Source organism: Fusarium solani, assembly GCF_023522795.1.
Source record: "Fusarium solani strain SB1 chromosome Unknown bctg00000003_1, whole genome shotgun sequence".
Taxonomy (NCBI): Eukaryota; Fungi; Ascomycota; class Sordariomycetes; order Hypocreales; family Nectriaceae; genus Fusarium; species Fusarium solani.
Window position 1 is genome coordinate 2000162 of NW_027072154.1, and position 23583 is coordinate 2023744.

The 23583-nt window shown below is 54.5% G+C and overlaps 8 protein-coding genes across 8 annotated transcripts; 4 read left to right on the forward strand and 4 right to left on the reverse strand.

Moving 5' to 3' along the window:
- Window positions 1-3166: 3166 nt before the first annotated feature.
- MRS44_006189 (uncharacterized protein) lies at window positions 3167-4586 on the forward strand (the record flags this gene model as incomplete). Its single annotated transcript, XM_046268576.2, has 3 exons — window positions 3167-3277; window positions 3358-3728; window positions 3782-4586. The coding sequence occupies 3 exons, from the start codon at window positions 3167-3169 to the stop codon at window positions 4584-4586; spliced, it is 1287 nt and encodes a 428-aa protein (XP_046140230.2).
- Window positions 4587-5136: 550 nt separating this feature from the next.
- Window positions 5137-6677, reverse strand: MRS44_006190 (uncharacterized protein; the record flags this gene model as incomplete). The annotated part of the gene is made up of 3 exons (XM_065621677.1): window positions 5137-6095; window positions 6148-6474; window positions 6557-6677. 3 exons carry the CDS (start codon window positions 6675-6677, stop codon window positions 5137-5139), a joined length of 1407 nt encoding a protein of 468 aa, XP_065477749.1.
- Window positions 6678-7742: 1065 nt separating this feature from the next.
- Window positions 7743-8012, forward strand: MRS44_006191 (uncharacterized protein; the record flags this gene model as incomplete). Its single annotated transcript, XM_065621678.1, has 1 exon — window positions 7743-8012. The coding sequence occupies one exon, from the start codon at window positions 7743-7745 to the stop codon at window positions 8010-8012; it is 270 nt and encodes an 89-aa protein (XP_065477750.1).
- Window positions 8013-8546: 534 nt separating this feature from the next.
- Window positions 8547-8912, reverse strand: MRS44_006192 (uncharacterized protein; the record flags this gene model as incomplete). The annotated part of the gene is made up of 1 exon (XM_046273368.2): window positions 8547-8912. One exon carries the CDS (start codon window positions 8910-8912, stop codon window positions 8547-8549), a length of 366 nt encoding a protein of 121 aa, XP_046140228.2.
- Window positions 8913-9581: 669 nt separating this feature from the next.
- Window positions 9582-11479, reverse strand: MRS44_006193 (uncharacterized protein; the record flags this gene model as incomplete). Its single annotated transcript, XM_046279284.2, has 3 exons — window positions 9582-10249; window positions 10300-10785; window positions 10840-11479. The coding sequence occupies 3 exons, from the start codon at window positions 11477-11479 to the stop codon at window positions 9582-9584; spliced, it is 1794 nt and encodes a 597-aa protein (XP_046140227.2).
- A 1014-nt stretch (window positions 11480-12493) lies between these two features.
- Window positions 12494-14994, forward strand: MRS44_006194 (uncharacterized protein; the record flags this gene model as incomplete). Its single annotated transcript, XM_046268566.2, has 4 exons — window positions 12494-12918; window positions 12970-13006; window positions 13064-13546; window positions 13597-14994. 4 exons carry the CDS (start codon window positions 12494-12496, stop codon window positions 14992-14994), a joined length of 2343 nt encoding a protein of 780 aa, XP_046140226.1.
- A 1209-nt stretch (window positions 14995-16203) lies between these two features.
- MRS44_006195 (uncharacterized protein) lies at window positions 16204-17332 on the reverse strand (the record flags this gene model as incomplete). The annotated part of the gene is made up of 4 exons (XM_046268568.2): window positions 16204-16651; window positions 16706-16919; window positions 16978-17168; window positions 17220-17332. The coding sequence occupies 4 exons, from the start codon at window positions 17330-17332 to the stop codon at window positions 16204-16206; spliced, it is 966 nt and encodes a 321-aa protein (XP_046140225.1).
- A 3014-nt stretch (window positions 17333-20346) lies between these two features.
- Window positions 20347-23008, forward strand: MRS44_006196 (uncharacterized protein; the record flags this gene model as incomplete). Its single annotated transcript, XM_065621679.1, has 3 exons — window positions 20347-21111; window positions 21163-22232; window positions 22276-23008. The coding sequence occupies 3 exons, from the start codon at window positions 20347-20349 to the stop codon at window positions 23006-23008; spliced, it is 2568 nt and encodes an 855-aa protein (XP_065477751.1).
- Window positions 23009-23583: the final 575 nt, after the last annotated feature.

The window sequence follows — 23583 nt, forward strand, 5'->3', positions numbered from 1 at the left end:
ATCTGACACAGCTATGGGAGCTTGTGTGTGTAGCCACGAGGTGGCCGGACCGAGCTGTCGACCATTCCAGGGGTGATGATGAAGTGGTGGAACCAAGAGTGCATGGATCTCGTCATTTTTGCATCCTGAACGTGTCCAACCCTTAAGATTGAGCTGGAAGCGAGAGGCCTGCTGCAGCCCAGTGAGTGACATAGACTGCACCATGTCAACCGGATCCTTCCAACAGACAGCGGAATGAGCGGTCTCTTAGATTGTGTCGAGGAGCAAATAGTGCCGGCACTTGGGTTGCAACGCCTTAGTCAAGCTGAACTTTGAGGCAAGGGCTAGAGCACTAAAGTCGGCGTGCACATGCATTCTAGAAGGCGCTTCCAGCCGCCGAATGGCTCGGGATTGCGAAACCGTTCCGAGCACCAGCAGGCTTGGTCCTGGCGGGTCTCCATGGTCAAGCCCAGGCGGCGGTCTTGAACGAAACGAGAGGGAGGTGCAGCCGTAGCGCATTGGCTTGCGAACCGTCATTTCTGCAGGGTTGACATCTGGATGGCTCGGTCAAATCTGCTGCGGAACCTTCCAATGAGGCTGTTGTCTCTTGATGTAGAGGCCTGGGCAGAATTGCCCGAGTTGACGAGTTGGATAGCACTCCTCCCACATGGGACAGTAGATCGCGATGTAGAGAACCCGAGAGTGAAAGCCACGGATGCAGTGACACCCCATCAGCATCCGGCGGGGAGGAATTGGCCAGAGCCTGGGGTCCTGGGGTCTGGGGTTTGACCCTACAATCCCTGTCGTCCGTATTAGGCGCGGTTTGCGTTGGGACCAAATCGAAGGACCTCATCCTCTCGCGTGGTGTCCCTGGTCGCTTGAAACAAGCTGCAGCCAACGCTTGACAGGTGGAGGCGATAGACCGGTAGCGCAAGAAAGTCTCTGATTGATAAGGACCGATCATCACACAGGCTCCGCCAGCGAGTGATCACCGGTGCAAGGATCTTGTTTTTTCCAATGGCGAAAACTGGAGCTGGTGACCGAGGTGAGGTAATGAGTAATAAGGACTGCCCCAGTTTCTGGAGAATCACCAAGATCAAGATGGATCTGATGGAGAGGGAGGGAAGAGGTTGGAGTTGGAGGGCATGGATGTGCCCCGATTGGCGATAAGGGCCTGGGAAATGCATTGGGAATGGGCTGCCCAGCCTGGAGTAGGAGGGTAGGAGGGCAAGCACGCCGCACGCTTATCGGGTCGGGTGGAAGGCACACGACTTAGACGGCCTTTCCAGAATTAAAAGTCCGCCTATCGAGGACGCCAACGCCAACGTTGGAACGCGCCTTCCACAAATTCTGCAGTGATTGAGTGTGAGTGAGCACCTCTACGGCCAGACTTGCAGCCGAGATGATCCTTTCGCCTGCACCAAGGATCTAGTCTTTACCTACCAACATGGCGAAACCAGGCACGCCTCCACTTCCCTCCACTTCCATGGCACCTGAGGGTTGGAATCATCACTTCTCGAAATTACTCCTGGGGCGGCGGAAGCACCGAGACTCGGATGCGGCTCGGTCCTCCCTGTCTCCTCCTGGGTCTCCTCATGGGCCTCGTCCCCTCCAGCTTGCGGCTTGTGGCGTACGGCTTGCGGCTGACGATTGCTGGTGGATAAGGATAGGCAGTTGACGACGGCTGGCGACAGAGAACGATGGTGCCCCTGCAATCATGGGTTTAGACAAGATCTCCGCCTACACACCCATCAGCTCCAGTCCGAGGGAGACAACGGATTCCCGAGCCTCTCTCATGAGTCAATTGCCGTCAAGCTTGGTAGAGCTGTGTCTCAATGCTCGAGCTAACGGCCCCGAGACCGCTCTTTGCCTTGGCTTCTTGGCCTTGTCGTTCCACTGGCACATCGTCACTCTTTCCTCGGCCCTCCGGGCTGCCGGGGCATTAGGCCGGGCGTTGAGCAGGCCCTGGTCTGTCAGAGACGCTGGCGAGTTGTTCTGCCCGTGCTACGCACGACGACATACGCCCTATCGTGCCCTCACCGCGATCTCGGGTGGATTTAGGGGGGCACCCTCCGTCTAGCTGTGCATGGCTACGGTCCATCTGGCCGCCCTCCGTCACAGAAAGATGCAACACCATATACCGCAGTAGGCTTGTCGTCGCAATTGATGATCTTGTTTCCTCCTTAGAGCGGGCACCAGTCGTAGTTGGCATCGTCAAGGTGTTGAACAACATGCTGGAGTCGTAACAAAGGACAGCGCGCGGCTCCTGGCACCACCCCTCCTCCAGCAAAACGATGGTCGTATCCTTCAAAGCATTGACGCCATGCTGGGGACCAGTGACAGGTTTTCCATCTGCTAGGACCCTTGACGCCGCTAATATACCCTTGATAGCGCGCCCCGCGACCAAGCATTAGGCCTTGGGTGACGCCCCATCTGTGCATGCAAGACGCCCGTCCTCGAAACAAACCCGTTCGCAACATCCACCAAGACTGCCCTCATGGTCCGGCCTCGGCCCAGGTACACGGCGCACCATCTCGCTCACCAGGGGCCGCCCCTCCACGCCATTGCCATCTCGTCCGGCCCTGCAGCTAGTTGGCGAGATGGCAATGCCTAGCGGAAGACTCCTTGTCCCCCGGAGATAGCTCGTTGTTCCCTGACTGGGTCACGTCCCGTCAACCAGCTCAACGCCTCGAGGCGCCGGGCCACCTTGGCGTTGGGTAATTGCTGATGAGCACACGCCCTGCCTTTCATTCTTGCCCTCGAATCGGACTCCTCTGGACGAGGACTCCGGAGGATGCTGGCGAGGATTGTTACCTACTTAAGGGGTGGGGTCCCTTCTTATTTGCCTCTATCTCCCTCTGCCCGAAGAGAGATAAATCCTCAGGTCTTCTTCATCTGTTGTCCTTAGCTCAAACATCCCACGTCGAACTGGTTCCATATCCCACGTTTCATACCTTATTTCTTTAATCCCAACCTGCTTTTGGCACTTGAAGCGCCTCCAGGAACTATCCCGGACCACAACCCCCACGCACCGGACTGCTCCCACGCTCTGCTCCCTCCACCAGCCAATCCCGTTGACTGTAATTGCCCCAAGAGGCAACCGGCCAAGCCATCGACCGACTTCAAGTCTCCATTCTCTCCAACATCCCACCCTCATCCCACGCTTCGAGCATTATTCTCGTTAGCCATGGCCCCAGCTGCTACAGGAGAGATTGCGCCAATGCATCTACCCGTCTGTCCCTCGAAGCCATCAAAGATCAGTGCCTCTGTCTTGCATGGTCCCCGCGATCTGCGATTGGTAAGTGCTTCCAACCAGGTGACACGAGCATCGTGGTCTCAGCCCTATCCGACACCCGGCTAACTGGTATACCACGCTAGGAAACGAGGACGATCGAGGCTCCCGGGGTTGGCGAGCTGCAGGTTGCCATCAAGGCCACTGGCATTTGTGGATCAGATGTTTCATACTACAAGAAGTTTGCCAATGGCGATCTCTGTGCCTGCCACCCACTCTCCCTGGGCCATGAGTCGTCTGGTGAAGTTGTTGCCATTGGACCCCAGGTGACTGGCTTCCAGCTGGGTGATAGAGTTGCTCTCGAGGTTGGTGTTGCCTGCGGTCAATGCGGGATCTGCCGGAAGGGCAGATACAACCTCTGCAAGAAGATGCGCTTCAGGAGTAGCGCCAAGAGCTACCCTCACTACCAAGGTACTCTTCAAGAGAGGATCAACCACCCTGCCGTCTGGTGCCACAAGTAAGTTCTGCTCTCACGTTCTCCAGACCCTCCCTAACAGCTATACTCTGCAGGCTTCCCGACAATGTCTCGTATGAGGCGGCTGCGCTTCTTGAACCCTTGTCCGTTGCTATTCATGCGGTCAACCGTGCCAAACCGGAGCCTGGCTCCACTGCTCTGGTAATTGGAGCTGGCACCGTTGGCCTGTTGACTGCTGCCATGGCCCGCCAATCGGGCTGCACCTCTGTCACGATTACCGACATTGACGCAGGACGGGTCAACTATGCTGTCAGTCGAGGATTCGCGACACATGGATATGTGACCCCACGATCACGGCTGAACGCGTCTAACGTCTCCTCTGGAGTCTCCACCCCTGAGACTGGTGCCATGACCCCGGCGAGCACCTTCTCTGCTGCGAGCCGATTCGATGGAGCCAGGTCATTGGCTGAAGATATCCTTGCTTCCTCGAATCCTGCGGGCGCCTTTGTGCTCGAGGAGGACGAGGACGGCGTGGATGTGACCTTTGAATGCACTGGAAAGGAAGTCTGCATGCACACCAGCCTGTATGCAACCAAGGCTGGCGGCAAGGTTATCATGGTGGGCATGGGAACACCCATCCAGACACTCCCCTTGTCTGTGGCCCACCTTCGCGAGATTGACATCTTGGGCATCTTCCGCTACTCCAACACTTACCCTACCGGCATCCGACTCCTCTGCTCCCAAGCCAGAGGCGGCCCCGGCTTTGGGCTGCCATCCCTGGATGAGATGGTGACGCACCGTTTCAAGGGACTCGACAAGGCGCAGGGTGCCTTTGAGCTGGCGACCCGCACCAGCGACGACGAGGGCAACCTGGTCTTGAAGATTGTGATTGAGGCCTGAAACTCTTGAGTTACTTGGTTGAATGCGTTATGACTGATAGACAGAGATATCCAGGTGCCATGTATTCTGGTGCCATCTTTTTTTATGAATTTCCGAAGGCGGGATTTGGGTTTCAAAATATGGGGGAACTATTTGTCTTTGATGTTGGGATTTGTTATTTTGGTTTTGTTAAAGAATAAAAAGTTGGGCTTATTGGCGGAAAAGTTTAGACTGCTACTCCGGATGGGTTTCAACAAAAAGTTAAAAAATTTATATCAGCAATAGACGGAATAGGATATTATCGTATGCATTTCCTTGAAGCTTCAAATCATAAACGCAGCGTAGAGTCGCCATCGGGGATTCGAGAATAGTTATGCAGGCATGTGCTGACATCCGTGATATTGTTCGTACTCGTAAGACAGTCTTCTATAATGCACCGTCATTTGTTCTTCATCTACCCTAACACCTAACGCCAGGCTGAAATGTTTATGGATGAGCTCACTATGGTAGAGAGCTCTGATATTCGCCATTTCCCTCGAGTTCTCTGGTAATCCGTCGGCGGCCAGCCCTATCAGATGAGGATATCGCCCGCACCCCTGATGTTGAAGGTAGCTGGGTCGACAGAATAATCTGGGTTGCCACCACGGCGGCTGGTAGCCTTGGACATCTCGACCACGTTGAACTTCTTGCCCACATCGCGGGCCTGGTTGACGCTTTGCATAATGCCGTTGAGGAGACCGACAAGGTTGACGTCGTTGGCCTCATGAAGCATCTCTCGCTCGAACGAGGCTTCGTCCGAGGGTATGACCAGGTCTAGACGGCTGACGAGGGCCTGGATCTGGCGTAGTACAGTAGTCGAAGGGGTTGTGTAGTCGGCGTCCATGCTCCCGGCGTCAGCTGCGTCACCGTTTACGTATGAGGGTGGTAGACGCTCGAGGTAGGTGGTGAGGAGGTTGATGCGGGACTGGAGCATCTTGATGGCGTTGGCTTTGGCGGTGAGGGCGGCAATCATCTCGTCCTCCTCTGGCGTGAGAGCGGCGGCGTCATCCTCCGGCTTGCGCTCCTCGTCCTGGCTCTCGACTAGGCGGCGCTTGCCCTTGCCGTTGGACTCGACCGACAGCGAGGGCTTCTCCTCCTTGGGGGCGGCTGCGGCGGCGTTGCCGCCTGAGCCGGCGACGTAGTTCATGCTGATCATCTCGGTCTCGTCGGTCTCGACCGAGTAGGGCAACTCGCGGAACTTGAGCTTGAGGGTGGGCTCGCCGTCGTCCATCTTCTTGTCCTCGCCATCGTTGTTATCGGCGCGGGGGTCGTCGACCTCGTAGTTGCTCTCGTAGATTGTCAAGGGGAGTCTGCCGCCGACGGAGTGATCGAGAACCTGTTCGGGGTGGAAGCCTAGGAGCACGGCCGACTCGTTCCAGCCCTCGAGGATCTGGTTGTGGATGGGGAGGATTGTCGGGGTTGGACCGGAGGAGGGGAGGAGGGTGTACCAGCCAACAAAATCGAGCTGCCTGTCCTTGTGGACGGTGATCACTGACGAGGTGTTAGAGAATGAAGCCCACGGTGGGTTGTAGGGGTTGCTGACTCTGCTCTAGGCGTGCGCTGAACTTTTCGGCGTTGAGAAGGTAACCGCCCTGTGTGTTGGGGGCTTCCATGGTGTGTGCTTCAAAAGCATGCTCGATGGTGATCTCGCGACCATTTTGCTGTCCCAGTAGCGCTCCCACGATAGGCCCGGTCTGCTGTCGAAGGGTGTGCCGTGTGATGTAGTCGGAGATGGTCAAGAGAACGAGAGGATGGAGGATGGCCTGGAGCTCGGAGCTCTTTTGGTTGGAGAGGAGGGGGTTTGGCGTTGCGGCAGCCATGATGCTGATCAAGAAGGAGCTGTAGCTGGTTGATGTGAAGTCGAAGTGAGCTGCAACTGTAGGCAGACAGCGTGTGAAACAAACGATTGCCCCGCGTTAGTCGGCTTCAGGTAAAGTTGGTTGGTCACTGACCGTGTGCGGCTCCGGACGTGGGTGGTGTCTCCGCGAGAATGTGGGGTTGCCCGGCGTTGACGTTGTTGGCCCAGCTCCAGCGCGGTCCATTCCATTCCAGCCAGTGGGTGGAGCGGAACATGACTAAGCTTGCTGGGCTCTCTCATGTTTCCCCCATGGATGGCAATTTCGACTCAATTTCAATTCAGCTCGACTTGCATGAGACCCTGAATTTACACCATCAAGAGGGTGATCAAACTGACGCTGGTTCCTTCTCTCTTTTCAGAGACGACCTGGGCCGTGTCGGCGTCTGCTCTGCCGTCACTCGTTGTCGCCTATTCGACCGAAAGCCTAGGGGGACAATGACCCCTGCTGCTTTGAAGTGACTGACTGGCATCCATCCTTATCCATCAGGAGTCAGGCAGCGCAAGCCAGGCATTGACAGACGGACGCATCTTTTGCTTTGTTCGTCCGTCCGTCATGGCTGCACGTCTCCCTCGGACACTCGACGACAAAAGAAGCCTCCTTCTTTGACTTCGCCCATCAATGCCCACACCGGCCTCGGCACGGCTCTTCTCTCGCCGATTCTCTGTCTCCCGGTGTAACTGTGTACATAAAACCTTTTTTGCGTTGTCCAGCGGCTGCTACTACTGCAAGAAGCTTTGGCAACAAGCATCTCCTTTGAGAATCTCCACCTCAAAGTAGGTCCCCCAGCAGTTTTTCTTTATTTCCTTTTTCCTTCTTTATCCATGCTTGGTTGCCCTCGTTCTCGCCCTCTCTTTTTTTCTTCTCTTATTTCTTTTGCAGACTCTGCTGTGCATAGAGGCTCGCATCTTTTTTTACACTTCACTTCATATCCCCTTTCGCTCTTGGCCGTCTTCTACCTGTGCCCCCCTTTGGACGACCCTAACTGGCTGGGAGAATCCAGGATACTCTCGGCAAATCTCCAACTCATCTGATCTCAAATAGTCTCTCTCTTATCTACCTCCCATCTTCCTCGACTCTTGGAGAACTTGGCAAGACTGAGGGGCACCAGCTGGGAGATTCGTCTCAGTCGAGTCTCATCTCGAGATCGCCTAGCAAGAACTCCTTGTTCCCTCGGGACCCTGTTACCTTTTAAAGGTGGACAGCCTTGCCTACCCACCTCGACGACATCCATCCCTTGTCACACCAACCTCGCCTTGGACATACACAATCAAATCATATCATGGATTCTCATAGCGGCAAGCGTCACCACGACGACAGCATCGACAGTGCGTCGCCAGTACCTAGCAAGAAGTACAAGCAGGCAACCTCGTTTGGCTCCGATACTTCAGCAACCACAGCCACTTCTACCGGCTCCATCGAGTTGGACTATCCCGCAGTACATCCTCAGCTCCGCCTGGACACTCTTCTACCAGCATTCAAGAGTGTACAATACGATCGTCCCACAGTTCGATCAAGATCACCTCAACCTCCTTCACCAAGATCACATTGACGAAACCCCCTTTTCTGGATTTCCAATTTTCAATATGGCACGGCACGGGACGGAATTGTTTTTTATAAAAAAGATGGGATACCGATACCACACGCACCACCACCCTCGACGGCGAAGGGGGCAGACTTGTTCTCAGCATTCTAGACTCAGAATGATTCCCATTTGTTTGTTTCTTCACGCGAGTTACGAAGTACACCGGTTTTGATGGGGGTTGGTTACCAGGGATTTGAGTTACGAGCCCTCGACTTTACTTTTCTAGCGTCTTGTTTTACTTGTTGGTGTTGGGTCAACAACTTATAGAGCGGAGGGATCAGGATCACGGAGAAGCAGCATCACTTATTAGACTGGGGATATCCAAAGGAGGATAAGGGTTCGGGGTAACGATGTATTAATGGTACATGTACAAGTAGGATACGGCATACGCACCAGATTCTCCTAATTAATATTACAAACAAGCAAAGCCTTTCCTATACCAACAAACTCCTGTTCTTCATAAGGCATTCTTCATATCTCATTACTCGTTATTCCATATGCTCATTCACTGTCCATCTCCCACCACATGACGCTCTCGTCCCTCCTCGAAGGGCTGATCTCAAAGTTGCGCTCCATGGTGGTCCTTGCGTTCTCCATGACGAGCTGCTCGACCCGGGCCATGGCGTCCCCGTCGCCCGACCGCTTGGCCGCAATGTAGAGCGCCATGAGCTCGGCGTGACGGGACTCGTAGTCCAGCCTCACGCGGCGGCGCCGGGCTTCGGGATCACATGCCGCGCACGTGTCGTCGAGGTACTGAACCTTGACGTCGGGGGTGCAAGGCCGCGAGGCGGACGCGGTGCAGCAGGTTGTGGCGTAGTTTGTAAAGGTGTGGCCGCAGGCCATGGTTGTCTTGATGCTCATGCACATTCTGGAAGCGCTCGAAAAGCTTGGATCAGGTGTTCGAGAAGGTATTAAGGTTGTGTAGATGTATAGAGAGGTAGTTTGTGGATCATGGATAGTGGTAGTGGTGGTCGAGGTTGTGGGCGACTTGGCTGTGGCCGGCTTGTCCGTATGTAGTAGCACCCATCGAAGAGCTCAGCTTGAAAACGAGTCAGGTCAAGGCGTCAAAAGGGAAACAGGCTGAATTTCAATGAATCCAAGAAAGCCTCCTTCTCGCCCAACAAATTCCCAAACAATTGGGGGAACCCCTGCTCAAAAGCCGGTGATTGAGTGTCGCATGATTATCATGGCACAGAGCACCCTCACCGCCATACTACGCCTCACGGTTGCAACCGGCAAAGTCAAATTGGACGGCGCAAACGAGATTGAGGGGGGCGGGAAGGACGAAGCGTCGAGGCGGTGGGCAATCGACGGTGTACGGGAATGCTCTTGATTTCGAGTCATGACGGGGCTAATCCTCACGAGAAACACGGACATGATGGCGCGGTCTGAGTGGGAATGGTCTATTTAATCCAAGGCAGGACATTTAAGCTACATGCTTGTCTAACCATAACAGGCGTAGAGGGGGGATATATCTTTCCTTGGCATCATGTTAACAAACTCCAGAACTCCAGATATGGCACCTTGGTGTGCTCATCATGACTCCTCCGACTTTTGCTGCTCCTCCCGAGGCTTGTCTTCTCCAGGACCTTGCTTCCCCTGCTTGATGCTCTTCCACTCCACGCAGAGTGCGCAGAGCAGTTGAACAATGGAAAGCGCCACAGCTGCAAAGAAGATTCTAGTGATGGCGTAGTTGTAAGCGCTCAGGACCTGACCCATGTACTTGGCCGGCACAACGTCGTGAAGATCCGTAGCGCCCGTGTTGACGACGGCCTTTGCGTCGAGGCCCGGAATGTCGGATAGACGGTCCACGAGGCGCCCACTGAGGATCGTCTGGCCAACCGACACGAAGATGGCTCCGCCGAGCTGTTGCATGAAAAACGTGATGGAGATGCCCGTAGGGATGTGCTCCTTGGGGAGGGTGGCCTGGATGGCGAGGCCGGCCGTCTGCATACCGAGGCCGACGCCGAAGCCGACGAGGAACTGATAGGCTATCCAATGCGAGGAGCCGGTACTGGGGGTCAGAGTGGTCAAGAGTCCTTCGCCAACGGCCATGATGCAGGGGCAGACGATCATGGAAGGCACGTAGTATCCGATACGTTGGGTAAAGGCAGCGGATAAGATGCTCGCAACAACGAGACTGAGGACGAGTGGGATGGTGTAGATTCCGGACTTGACAGGGTCGACGCCCTTTGTTGCTTGGACTGCAAGCGTGTTAGTGACCACTCGTAAGAGTATAGTGAGGAGTACATACACCAAAGAGGAATGTAGTAGACGGCCAGCATCATGGCACCTCCGATGAAGAACATGACCCACGCGCACGCCAACATGGTTCGCTGCTTGATAACCTTGACCGGGATAGTTGCCGTATCCGGCATCATGACCTGCACAACGGCAAACGCAACGGCTGTAAGACCAAAGAGGATGAACAGAAGAATCAACCGCCAGTTACTCCACGAATACGTCGAGCCACCCCACTGAAGCGCCAGGATGAGGCAGATCATGGACGGGACAAAGAAGAAGGTGCCCAGGGGGTCGAGACGGGTGATGTGCTTCGAGATGGGCACGGACTCGTGCTTTTGCTTCGAGACCTTGAGGAAGAAGAGAAGAAAGACCGAGGCGACTGCGCCGATGGGGAGGTTCATGTAGAAGCACCATCTCCAAGTGGCTCGTCCAGCAAAAGCTCCACCGATAAGGGGGCCAGCGACGGACGAGATGCCGAATACCATTCCGAACATGGCTGTAAGAGTTAGCGAGGTTGACATATTTGTAAAATGAGGTATAAAGAACATACATTGAAACATTGGTCGTTTATGGAGAGGGACCATGGGGATAATTGCCATCATCGAGCCTGTCATGATACCAGCAGAGCCAATACCAGCAATCGCCCTCCCAATGATGAATGCCACAGAACTAGGCGCAGCTCCGCAAACAGCAGAGCCAACTTCGAACAAGAGAATACATCCCAAAAAGGTCATTCGTAGATCGTAGAAGCGATAGATACGGCCAAAGATGAGCTGAAACGCAGCAGTGGTGAGCATGTACGCCGAGCCGTACCAGCCAATGTCGCCCAGACTGTCAAACTCGTTTGTGATCATGGGAATGGCGGTGGCAATGATGGTCCGGTCGAGAGCGACGAGGAACATGGCTGCAAAGACGGAGGCAATGATGAGCCAGAACTTGAGCGTCTTTGGTTTGTAGTTTTCCATGGCTTCTTGCTGGAAGGCTGGGCCTTGGGGCCTTGGTGTTTCCACCTCGGGCTCATCTGAGGGTTGTTTTTGCTGAATCTGACATTGTCGAGACTCGTCTTGCTTCTCGGAGGACTGTCCGTTGATATTTTCGGCGATGGTGTGTGTTTCGGTGGAGGATAGTGAGTTTGTAGACTTTCGATCTCGTTGGCGATCGGGTTGGGGTGAAGTGTCAAGAGGTGACATGGCGAGTTGACAGGAAAGGTTTGGTGATCAAGTATCAAGATATTAATAAGAAGTACTCATTAAGATAAATTTTCAAGAGAAGATTCTCTTGTTTGAAAAAGAGATGGTTGCCAAGAGATACTCAAGTGTCGACTTATTGATGCCTCTTGGCGTCCAAGGCCAAGATATATATATTCTGCCATCGGGAGAATCAATGACCGGCTGACTTGAACAAATATGCGAAAAATGCGAAAATGGATCAAACTAATAACCGAGCCTAATGAAATTCGTATGCAATAGTACGCGTCCTGGTTCGAGGCTCTAATAAAAAAACCCGTCTTGAAGTTGTCCGAACGGCGAGGGAGCTTCAAGGTCGGATCCGGGAAGAGGAACTAATCCCAATTGGGACACCCACGTCTCGAAACCGCCAAGAGCTCGTCCCCTCTTCGGGACCGACGGGTATAAACTCGCCCTCAACTCTGACATTGTCGCCTCTTGCTTCGGCGAGCCTCTCGTACCCGAGGACCACTCATTACATACATGAACAGGCCCTGAGCCGTCACATTGACTCCTGCAGGGCACTATCTGCTGTGCTGGGCAGGGCACTTTCCCCCTCTGCGCAACCCGAAGACCGGGCCCAATCAGACCCCGAGCAGACCGTCCATCGTCCATCGTGAGAGAGGCGCCAAGCAAAGAGATACTCTTTCGCTGCTCGCTCGGGCCCGAGATCAGAAACAGCCCTACATCCCCCCTGGACCATCACCGCCTTTCTGGGCCTGTCACCGGCCGCAACTCGTTGGTCCCCCGTCAATCTCAGCCCTACCCGCTGGCTGGGCAAAGAACTTGACTTGACCCATCCAAGCAGGCCCCATCCTCCCTGCTCCCCTTCGACGCACACCACCAAAGGGGGGACCCTCCCGCGCCACCGACACACGGACGGGTAGTACTGGACTTGGCTAACCTCCGCCGAAGCCCTGGTCCACTTCTCCGGTTCAGCCCCCCGAACCTCCCTGCTCCGTCCCGTCACTCTTCAAGATGCCCTACCCCGATGGCGTCCCCGGTGTGCCGGGCTCTGCCCCGCAGCAGCAGCCGCCTTTCGACCCTGCAGCTGTCAAGCTGACCCGGGGCACCAGCTGTGTACTCTGTCAGCAGCGCAAGGTTCGCTGCGACAAGAACAAGCCCTGTGCCAACTGCGTCAAGGCCAAGGTTGAGTGCCGTGTCATTCCTCCTCAACCTCCCCGACGCCGGAAGAAGCGTCTCCAAGAGAAAGACTTGATTGACCGCCTCAAGAAGTACGAAAGTCTTCTGGCTGAGCATGGTGTCAAGGTTGATGCTATCGGCCATGAGTTAAGACCCGATGGACCACCAGGCGATGATGTTGATGAGTTGGAGAACGATTTTGAAGGCCTCAAGACGTCACCCGAGGCTAGCTCCTCGCCCGCTGCCTCTCAAGTAGAAAAGTGAGTGCACCTTCACCTTGCCTACTTTCAGTTATGTTGACCCTGTCACAGAACCGGCGGTGGAACATGGTTCTCGCTGCATAAAGAGGTACGCCCCTGAGACACATCAGTCCCCTCTTTCTCCTCATACTGATCCATGTTATAGTTTCGAGCAAGTGAACATATGCTTCAAGACTCTTCAGAAGACGAGCCTGAAGTTGGCTCTACCATTCACCGTGCCTTTGACCGCATGTTTGCGACTGATGGCTTCCCCTTTATCATCGGCGGCCCCCTTGGCCCCATCACCCAACTTCATCCTTCTACCATTCACATCTTTCAGCTCTGGCAGATCTACATTGAAAACATTAACCCTTTACTAAAGATTACACACATCCCTACGGTGCAGGCACAGATCATCGAGGCGAGCTCTGACATTGCAAATGCACCAAGTAATATCGAAGCTCTCATGTTTTCCATTTACTTCATGGCCATCACGTCTCTCGAGGACGCCGACGTTTATAAGCGTTTCAACGAGTCCAAGAAAGAACTGCTGGCGAGATATCATTCTGGCACACAGCAAGCTCTCGCCAAGGCTGGCTTCATGCGCGTTAATGACCCCATTCTCCTACAAGCATATATCCTCTACCTCGTGAGTATATCCAGGACAAGTCATGAAGCTCTTGTAGTAACAATCTCTAGTTCGCTGTTCGGTGGTTCGTCGACCCTCGACAAGTCTTTTGTCTTATTGGGCTTGCTGTCCGTATAGCTCAGCGGATGGGCCTTCACCGGGACCCGGGCCAGTTTGGTCTCCCGCCATTCGAGGTCGAACAGCGTCGTCGACTGTGGTGGACCCTCGTTGGGTATGACCGTCGACTGGGAGAAATGTCTGGATCAACCGTCACGGCCCTTTCCAGCGGTGGTGACTGCAAACTACCCCTGAATGTCAACGATTCAGACTTGCACGTTGATGGCAAAGAGATGCCAACACCGCACACGGGACCAACCGAGATGCTTTTTGCCCTCACACGCGTTGAGCTTGCCATGGCTGTCTCGAGTGACAGTAATCGCGACAGCTACAAGTTGAACAATCCAGACAAAAGCCCGGCGGCCACACCTGGCTTTCGATCAACAGCAACCATCCGTCTTGCTGGCCAGGACGGGCCCTCCTATTCCCTTGAAGGCTACTGCGCACATATTGAGGGCACATATCTCAGCCAATGTGACCCCAAGATTCCCCTGCACTTCTTCACTCTCACCATGACCCGTCAGGCCCTCTGCAAGATGCGCATCCTCAGCTTTCTTGTCCGTATGCACAATGCCGATCATGTACCGCTTAAGGAGATTGAGCGAGACAACCTCTTCCTCCAGGCCACGCAGATGATCGAGTACGACAATGTTGTCCAATCATCCGAGTCCCTGCGACCATTCAAGTGGTACTCGATGCACCACTTTCCCTTCCCGGCATACATGTTTCTCGTGCAGGAGCTGCGTCATCGAGTCTCCGGCCCCATGGTAGAGCGTGCCTGGGACGCCATCTCCAAGAACCACCAGCTGCGCGGCTTGCTCAACAACTACCATAGTCCCATGCACATTGCATTCGGTGGCCACTTTATCAAAGCCTGGGACGCACATGAAGCGGCGCTCATTGCAGCTGGCAAACCCGTCCAACGGCCCAGCTTCCTCGGGCTTCTGCGAGAGCGTGCTGAAGCCCGTCGTCGTGCCAAGGCCGAGAATCGTCCTGACCCAGGACTCTCACAGCCTCAGATTGGCGTCCCGCGGTCACAAGCCGAGACGCCTTCGTCTTCAGCAGGATTCAACTCAGTCGCCGACCAGACCGCCTCTGGTTCCATGTCTGGTGGCCAGCAAGCCAACTCAGGATCTGTCGCCTCAAGCGATGAGCCAGGCGAGATGGACTGGACGTACCTCATGTCTGGTTACAACGACGCAGGAACCTATCCCCCGATGGGTGGCTTTGGAAGCTTTACCGGGGGGTTCGGCGGAGGCATGGCTGGCCCTGGGATGGGAGGTATGCCTGGTGTGCCTGGGATGGGAGGCATGGGAAGTCCACCAGGGGGCAACATGTTTGGCGGTAACTAGATGGTACAGGCAACTGTTTGCGCATGATGTGGCACGATACACGGGGGCGTCCTTATTTGCTTTTTTGGAGTCGAGACGGTGGGCAAGCGGGGGAAGCTGTTGTCTCTGTAGTGGGCGTCGACTGGAAGAGGGAACCTTTGGCAACGAGATCAAGGCGAGAGTACTTGTGTTGTGCATATTTTATTTTTATCTTTTTGGATACCCGGGATGGCAGGGGTAAAGGGACGCACAGGACACGCATGTCGCCTGCATCTGCGATGTTTAGGACACCCAGTAATGTATGGTTTGGAGCGATAGGGAGCAGAGCACTCCTCTCACTGCTATTGTAGATAGGTATATAGAACCCAACTCAGGTTACTTGAATAAGAACAGCATCTATTGATGGCATTCACGTGTTCCGAGGCCTGAGGCTTTAAATATGTGTGAGAGACGGCCCTCAATATCAAGAAGCCAGAACCCTGAAGCCAAATTGTCAGCACCAACATGCAGACGCGACAAGACAGACGTCTCATGGATGCAGCCATGACGAGATCGATCCGCTGATGTTCTCAATCGTCTATTGCGAATAGCATAGTATTTGCTTCCCCTCCAATCAAGAGTCAGTCTTCTTGATCCCGCCTATGCAAACATGTGCCCATTCCTCTCTCTTCCTTGAGACATTATGTGTGAAGATGGCTACGGTACGGGTATCGTCTTGCAGCCTGAACAAGTGCCGCCCCGGCTCACTATTAACTCGACTCGCCTTCCATCCCTGGGTCCGGATACCTTGTTCCCAGCCCCCTGCCTCTCGCAGCAGCCTAGTCTCCACCGCCTGACAAAGCCATTCATTGACCGACCGGTTCGCGAGACATTCTTTCATGCTGCTCTTCCCCTGTTGGATAGCAAGAGGCAGAGTGCCGATCCTCGCCGTCCATGTGATAGGTCATTTCGAGGACGAAATGTTTGCCGTATGTTGCTTTTCTTCTGCGTCGGAGCGCCATGCGAAGTAACCCTCCACCCATGGCGCCCCGGCGGCCAAGACCAACGGCTCAGCGTTCTGCTAGGTATGTTGCACAACTCTAGCGGAGACGCGAGCATGCAGATGCGGCATGCGACCTGAACCTCGTTGGATCAGGCTCTATCCAAGGTCCACAGCAACGGCTGACGCCCCGATGACCGAGCTGTGCTGGCTGTTCGCCCAGCCGGCCTGGCCTGGCTCTCTGCGCCCTTCTAGGACAGAGGTTTCTGTGCCCAGAAATCGACCCATCTGAGTTGTGCGTGAATGCGGGGGTTCCTGAAGGCTTCAAACACACTGTGCGCGAGCTCATCCGCCTCTTCTTCCGAAAGTCCCATGGTATCAGGCCGACCCAGTATTGCGGTGATCCAATCCTCGACGATGTTCTGAGTAAAGATTCCAATCTCTCGCATCTTTGCTTCGCTGTGCCATCGTCCAACGGGGGTCGACTGGCACCGCGTGTTGATGTTGGTGAAGCCAACCTCCTCCAGCGTCTCAGCAATTTGGTTGGAAAAGGTCAGGTTCCATCCGTAGATAGCGGTAAAGTGTCCCTCAACAAGGTCGTAAAACTTGTTCATGGGATGGTCATCGGCTGTACCGTCTTCGGAGGAGACTCTTGAGATGACCTCGTGAATTTCGATCCAGCCTCCGGGCCTCAGTTCCCTAACCCAGATTGTTAGCACCTGTTGTTCCATCATGCGCAACTGTAACTCTTACTCGAAAGACCTCTGAATGAGTTGCCGCGGTTTGCGCAGGGTTTGCAGCAGAGCTCTAATGTGAATTAGATCCGCATCGGCATAGATCCTTGTCCATGGGCGGTTTTCGTCTTCGAGATCCTCGACCCTAAACTCCACGTTGGGAGGAGTCCAGTGCGGTTGAATAGGTGACAGGTCGGTCCCAATGACACGTGCACTAGGGAAGTTCTCGGCCACTGGGATAGAAAAGGGTCAGTCTGCGGTAACGTAACGTCGAGGTGCGGAGGAACAGACTATCTTGCGCCCACAACCCAACGCCAGTCCCGAGGTCGACAATCTTTTGCGGATAGTCTCCAATTGGAGCTAAGAATAGCTTGCCGTCCATGAGGTAGTCCAAGTACAGCTTATGCTTCAGGCCCTCGCGAACCTGCTCGGCATCATCATTGGGCAGGCCGTAGCGACCTTGAAGGAAGCCTTGATATCGCCTGGTAGGTTAGTCTCCCGCCATTGAGTGTAGCTCAGCAAATATGACACACCTTCCGTGCTCGTACGAGTAAAGCGCTCGTGTGTTGACTGATGTGAACTCGGATGTTTCTATTGAGTCTCCATAATCCGATGATGGGTCCTCTTCAGGGTCGTTGCGGTCCATGGTTGCAGAATCTCTGCTCCGAGTCCGAGTCCCCAACGAGGAAATGTGCTCGAGAAGAGACAATTGTGGCGGAGAAAAGACAAGGACGACGGCAGGAATACATGGGCACACAGCTAGGCTCAAGACAGATAGAGTCAAACCAAATGGGGCGAGACAGACACTTGGTCAGGTTAACCAAGTACGTTAAGTGTAAGATGGGATGGGCGGTGGGTCGTGGCTATATGCCGATAGCAGCTACGGAGAGAGCTGATCCCAAGGGAAGGGTACTGGGGGGTGGAAGAGAGACCAGGAGGTAAAGTTTGGAGGGGTGGGATATGACGGGACCAGGAGAACTGGGAAGTCGGGACGCCGATGAAGCCCAAAGTCACGCCCTGGCGCCCAGGACGGCGGGACTGCGGGACGTTGTCTGACGGAGAACTCAACTTGCGCAGGGCAGGACAGGGCAGGACACGACCAACACCACAAGACGGGGCCCTTGAGGACCCAGCAAACCGGGCCGTGGGGAGGGGAATGGTGTCGAGGTGCTGGCCAATGCGAAGGGGGCGTCTCGAGGGACCGTTTCCAGAAGCACGGGATGGAGGGTAGCCGGCGCAGGATGCCCCAGGAAACCTCCCAGAGGTCTGGTAACAAACAAGGTGGCCGTTGCGGGACGGGATGCTTTCTTCAGCCCCAGCAGCCGGCCCAGGGCCCCGAGCCGTCGGGTCAAGCCGAAACCCTTTTCAGGAGCCTGCCTGTGAGATAACCACAAAAGTGCACCGATCAGCGGCCGAGCTGCGACCTGGTTATGACGTGGTCCAAAGGGTGAGGCCAAAACGACCCAAGTTGAGACGGTGCCATTCAGCTAATGCACCGGAATGGATAGATGGACACACGCCGACGAGATGAAGGACCTTGCTGCTGCTGCTGCCCTCTAACTCTGAGTGGGTAAAGGGCGGTTTCTGCTTCAGACGAGGAAAAGGTTGTCCGAGCACGTCGAGCCATGCTCACACGTTGCGACTTGAAATATCCAAGGGAGCCGTGACGATACAGAGTCATCGTGCCATTATCTCGATCGACCCCTCATTCATGAGCCGCTAACTCATGCACACCAAGCGAAGGCTGGGAGGTGTTTGTCACCAGTTCGGCTTGACCTTGGTGGCATGGGATGGCATGGGATGGGCGTGCCATTCCCGGTACCGGTGTGGACCACAGTGCAAAGGACCCCGCCAGATGAGCTCCGATCTGCGCGCTCTTGGTTCGGACTGCACGACACTCGACATGGCTGCGCTGCGCTGCGCTGCATCGCGTTATGGAGGCATTTCTCCTGCAATCATTAGCCTAACAGTCCATGCTGGTTCTGCAGAGCCAACCCAGCCCGCATTCAGTTGCAACCGTATGCAACCCTTGCGAGGCCTGGGTGTTCGGGCCGGGCATGCCACAACTGCCGTGTTTCGCCTCGTTAGCCATAGCACAGCACAGCACAACGCTGAGCCTGGTTCCTGTCCGCCCTTTCATCCTCTGGCAGATCTCAGGGGTTGAGATGCCACTCCAATGCGAGTTTCAAGCTCTGGAAAGTTGCTGAACCACCTGGTCGGTAACGGTGCTCGTAGCCGAGGCGATCCCAGTGGGTAGGTATTAGTTAGTGTCAATCCGCCTGGCGGATTACCAGCTACATGCTTGCTCTGATCCTTTCGCTCCATAAGTCCAGCAGTCAGATCATTCATGAACCTTGACAGAGTGTCCATCGATAGGCAGGACGAGGGGGCCCTGGAGATTAGGGTTTCTACCTCGGTATGAGCTTGGTAGCGGTCAGCGAGGTTTCTCGTTTCTCGCGCTGTTAGTGACGGGAGGGGCAGAGGCGCCCAGGTGGTTGTTGTTGTCTGTCAAAGCCTCGTTGCAACCTCATCAATTAGGCTGGGCTGAGAAAGTCAAGGGCTTGTGCCATCCCTAGCCCCCGAGAAGCCTGCAATTCATCAACCTAGGGCCAGGCCCAGGCCTCGATGCTGGGAACTTTGTAGCGACAGGGAGCTCGGGAGAGCCGAGTGTTGGCGTTTTGACGTTGCCGTGCCGCAATGGCGCTTGAGTATGCTTGCGCTGCGGCTGACAATGTTTCAGGCACAGAAGAATGTGAAATTGCTCAAGCAGGGTTGAGAAGGGGTAGAATCGAAGTCTGAGAAGAAGAATCTCGAGAAGTTGCGTCAAAAAAGGAGGTTGTCGATTGGAAGGTGCACTCTTGAGGTGCTTGACCTCCAGTTCATGCACTTCCTTTGGCATTTTGCCGTCTCTTAGTGGCTGGACTCCCCACGCGGTCGAAGAAAAAAAAAAGGGACATCAGTACAAGCATCACTTTATGCCTGCCTCAAACGAGCCCTGTTCATCGTAACGAATCTCAAGTAATTCCTAGAGCATTTCTAGAATATTCATTCTTATAATTATAGTCTTTCCCCGAATTTTCTTATATTGTAGGTAAGGTATTTTGTCACAAAATGGGAGTATTTCCTAAGAGTTAGAGGTACTTTGCCCTTACCGCGTATCCCCTAAAGTTTATTTGCTTCAGCGCTTCCGGCCGCCGTTGCATCCCTTTTTGGAAGGAGGGGCAGCCCTCGCCGCCTAATTCGTCAACGAGGGAAGGCGCGTCATGGCTCACTAACGGACCGTGTAAAGTCGCGTCGCCAAAAACACGTCCATCCAATTTGGCTGGAGTGGCCCATGTGCAATCGAGACACTCGCTAGATTGCTTCTGCCATACCAACCCGGACTCGAGATATACGCACATTTCGACCGTTTACTTTCCTTATCACATTGGCTCCTTTGCCGATAGTTGATCGTCTCAGCTCTATTATTATCTCTTTTGTCGACTTTCCTTCTTGCCTATCCCTCCAGCCCTGAGCCACCTACTTTACGCGACACCACGCCAACGCGCCGACTTCACCCCTTGACTACTTTTCTTCTATTGTCACTTAATCGACCACGCGCCCCATGAAATCGACGATATACGGATATAGCGATCGAACCGCTCCAAGGACTTCACAGCCATGTATCTCCCTCGGTCATTGATCTCGAAGCTATACACTCACCTCCAACAAACTCGGCATCCGCTCTCTCCACCCGTCCTTATCCTAGTCGCCCTTGAACCAGATGCTCTCTGCGCGTGCAGGATCCTTACGAGACTATTGAAACATGACTACATCCCCCACAAGATCCAGCCCGTGGCCGGGTACACCGACCTCGAGAAGGCCGGCCGAGAACTGGTGATGCCCATGATGGAGTCCCAGGGCGGTAGCGGAGGTGTGGTTGTATGCCTGGGCGTGGGAGGCATGGTTGATCTTGGCCCGCTTCTTGGACTCGAGCCTGAAGGCGAAGAGTCCCCCTACAGTGGTGTGGAGGTCTGGGTCATGGATGCTCACCGGCCGTGGAACCTGGGAAACGTGTTTGGTGGTCTACCCCTCGATCCCGCAACCGAGATCTCATCATCTTACCAATCCAGAAGCCCCCCGGGAGTTGATGGCGGCAAGATCACTCGTGGTTTTAGACCAGGCAAGGGTGGGATTGTGGTTTTTGACGACGGTGATATCGAGGAGGACATGGAGACAGAGCGAAACGCATATCTCGCTCTGGTGGATATGCCCGAGATTGACGAGGACGACCAGGACTTGGGAGATTCCGACGAAGACGACGACGAGCATGAAGCCCAACTTTTGGAGCCTGTTCATGCCGGGCAGAAGCGTAAGAGCTGGTCAGACGCCGATAATGATTTCAGCGACGATGACAGGCCTCGGCAACGGCGGAGGAGCAATTCAGTATGTGCCCCAGGTTCAATTGCTACGCAGTCATGACTAACAGCCTTCCAGTCAAGTCCCATTCCAGAGTCACCGCGACGCCCTCAGCCTCGAGGCCTTATATCTTTGCAAGATCCCACAATCGGTTTGTCAAGCGATCCAGTTGAGCCTCCGTCCGGAGCGCAACCACCAGCAGCTGCGTCGGCGCGCACACTTCGAAGGCGACTTCTACGAATACGACAAGAAAACGAGGCTATTCTCCACCGTTATTACAAGGTTGGCTCCTCTTTCTCGGAGCCACTGTCGTCGATGATGTACTCGCTCGCGTCTGAACTTGGTAGAGAGGATAACGATTTGCTCTGGCTTACAATCGTTGGTGTCACATCTATGGAGCTCTATGGCCGTTCATCGGCAGGAATTGCTGCTCCTATCAGACAGAGCGACAGGAGCCGTCCTACGGGCTGGCTAGGAGTACGAGGAGCCAGGATACGACAGCTTCTTCGTGATGAAGTGAGACGTTTAAATCCACCAGAAATCTCGAACGGACGTGTTGCTGCAGAGAACACAGGCGTTATCCCTACCACAGCGCGAAATCCGGAGGATACTGGGATTCGTCTATCCCCTGAGCCCAGGTTCCTACTCATCCGACACTGGAGTCTTTATGACAGCATGCTACACTCCCCTTACCTCTTTTCTCGCCTCAAGACATGGAGCGAGACGGGAATCAAACGTCTCCATAAATTGCTTGCTAAGATGGGAGTTAGCCTGGCCCAGTGCAAACAGAGCTATACGCACATGGACATGATGCTGAAGCGAGAGCTCAGGGCCAAGCTCTTGAAATATGGCTCACTCTATAATCTCGATGAGATGGTACCATCGGTCGACACTGATGGAAAAGATCGCGCAGGCGCCAAAGATGGCTGGGGCTTTGTCCGCAGCTGGGGATGGCGGGCAACGCTAAGTGCTCAAGATGTCGGTGTCGTTATAGGCGCACTCCTTGAGGTGGGAAAGCACGCACAAACAGCAGACAATGCGCCAGCAGCAAGTCAAGTTGGGAAGGAAATCGAAGAGGAAGCCGAATTCGCGGCGCAAGGAGAGGAATGGGTTGGGCGATTCTGGGAGGCGTACGATGCCCTTGAGGAGTAAGTCGACCATGATCGCAAGCCAACGAACTTATCCTAACAGTCATGACAGCATCGATGCCTTGAAGAGTGGCCTTCCCACTGCCCAATTTCTTCACCGCGCAATCTACCGCACAGGAACTTCTCTCATCAACAAGAAACAGATCAAACATCTCCGCGCATTTCGCATGTGCGTTGTCAAGGATGGGCCTGACGTATCACTTTTCACCCATCCTGCGGCACTTACCAAGCTCTCACTATGGATTGGAGAAGCCCTTGCTGAACAAGAGAGAGAAGCTCATGGAAAATTATCACACGGCGGCCGCGGTACACCTCTTGTTGTAGCCAGCCTCAACGAGAAGCGCGGCGTGTACATTGTTGTGGGAACCGGTGGTGGAGGTGGCCCAGACACGACGTTCCTTGATAGAGAGGCAGCGAAACAACGGAAAGCCGAAAGAGAAGCAAAACTAAAGAAGAAGGAGGAGTCGCGACTTGCTAAACAGAAGGTTCGGGAAGAGAAACGGGCAGCACGGCGAGACGCAGGCGACGACGAAGATGAGTTGGAGACAGAATCAGAAGGCTCTGACAGCTCAGACTCGGACGAGTCAGAAGACGAGGATGTTGAGCATGAGAAGGGCTACGGCTTGAACAAGTTTGGCAGCGCGTTCCAGGAGGTTGTATCAGAAACCAACACACGAGTGCGCATCGACAGTTTTGAGCACTGCGTGGTGGAGGTGAAGAAGGAGGATCTTGGAGGCTTCCTCGAGAGTCTGAGTATGAAGGCGGTGGTTGGTTGAAAGCCGCGGCGGTGAGTGTATGTATAGTGGTTAACTGAGACTTGTGGCGTCGATGGTGGTGGTGATTCGTCATGGCACAGGTAAGCAGACGGGATGATTCGTTTTTTGAAATCTGTTGGAGCTGGGATGGAGTAGGAGTACTGAGGCGAGGGAGGCATCATATCATGACTTGGGAAAAAGCAGCATAGCAGAGCATAGCATGCACGCATGGGCGGAACTGTCTGTGGCTAATGATACCTTGAATCAAAGTTGAAACAAATGAATCCTGTCAAGTCTCTTGGTTTGCTTACTCTTTATGCCCCAGATTAGAAGGTCGAGGTTGGATCCAAGGACTTGGCCGTATTCAACCACCAATCGATCGACCTCGGTTCCCTGATTACTTTTCCCTTCAGTGATGAGCGACTGCTGATTGGGCCACGGCATCATGGGTCAAGGCATGACCGTCAGCAACAAGCAAAGTCCGTCGGACACGGTGGGCAATCCCCGCCGCTCTCCCCATACAATATTGGTGCCAGTACCGGCGCGGTGCTTATTTTCGAGCCGCCTGCACGGGTATTGATGAGGATCCTTCGTTA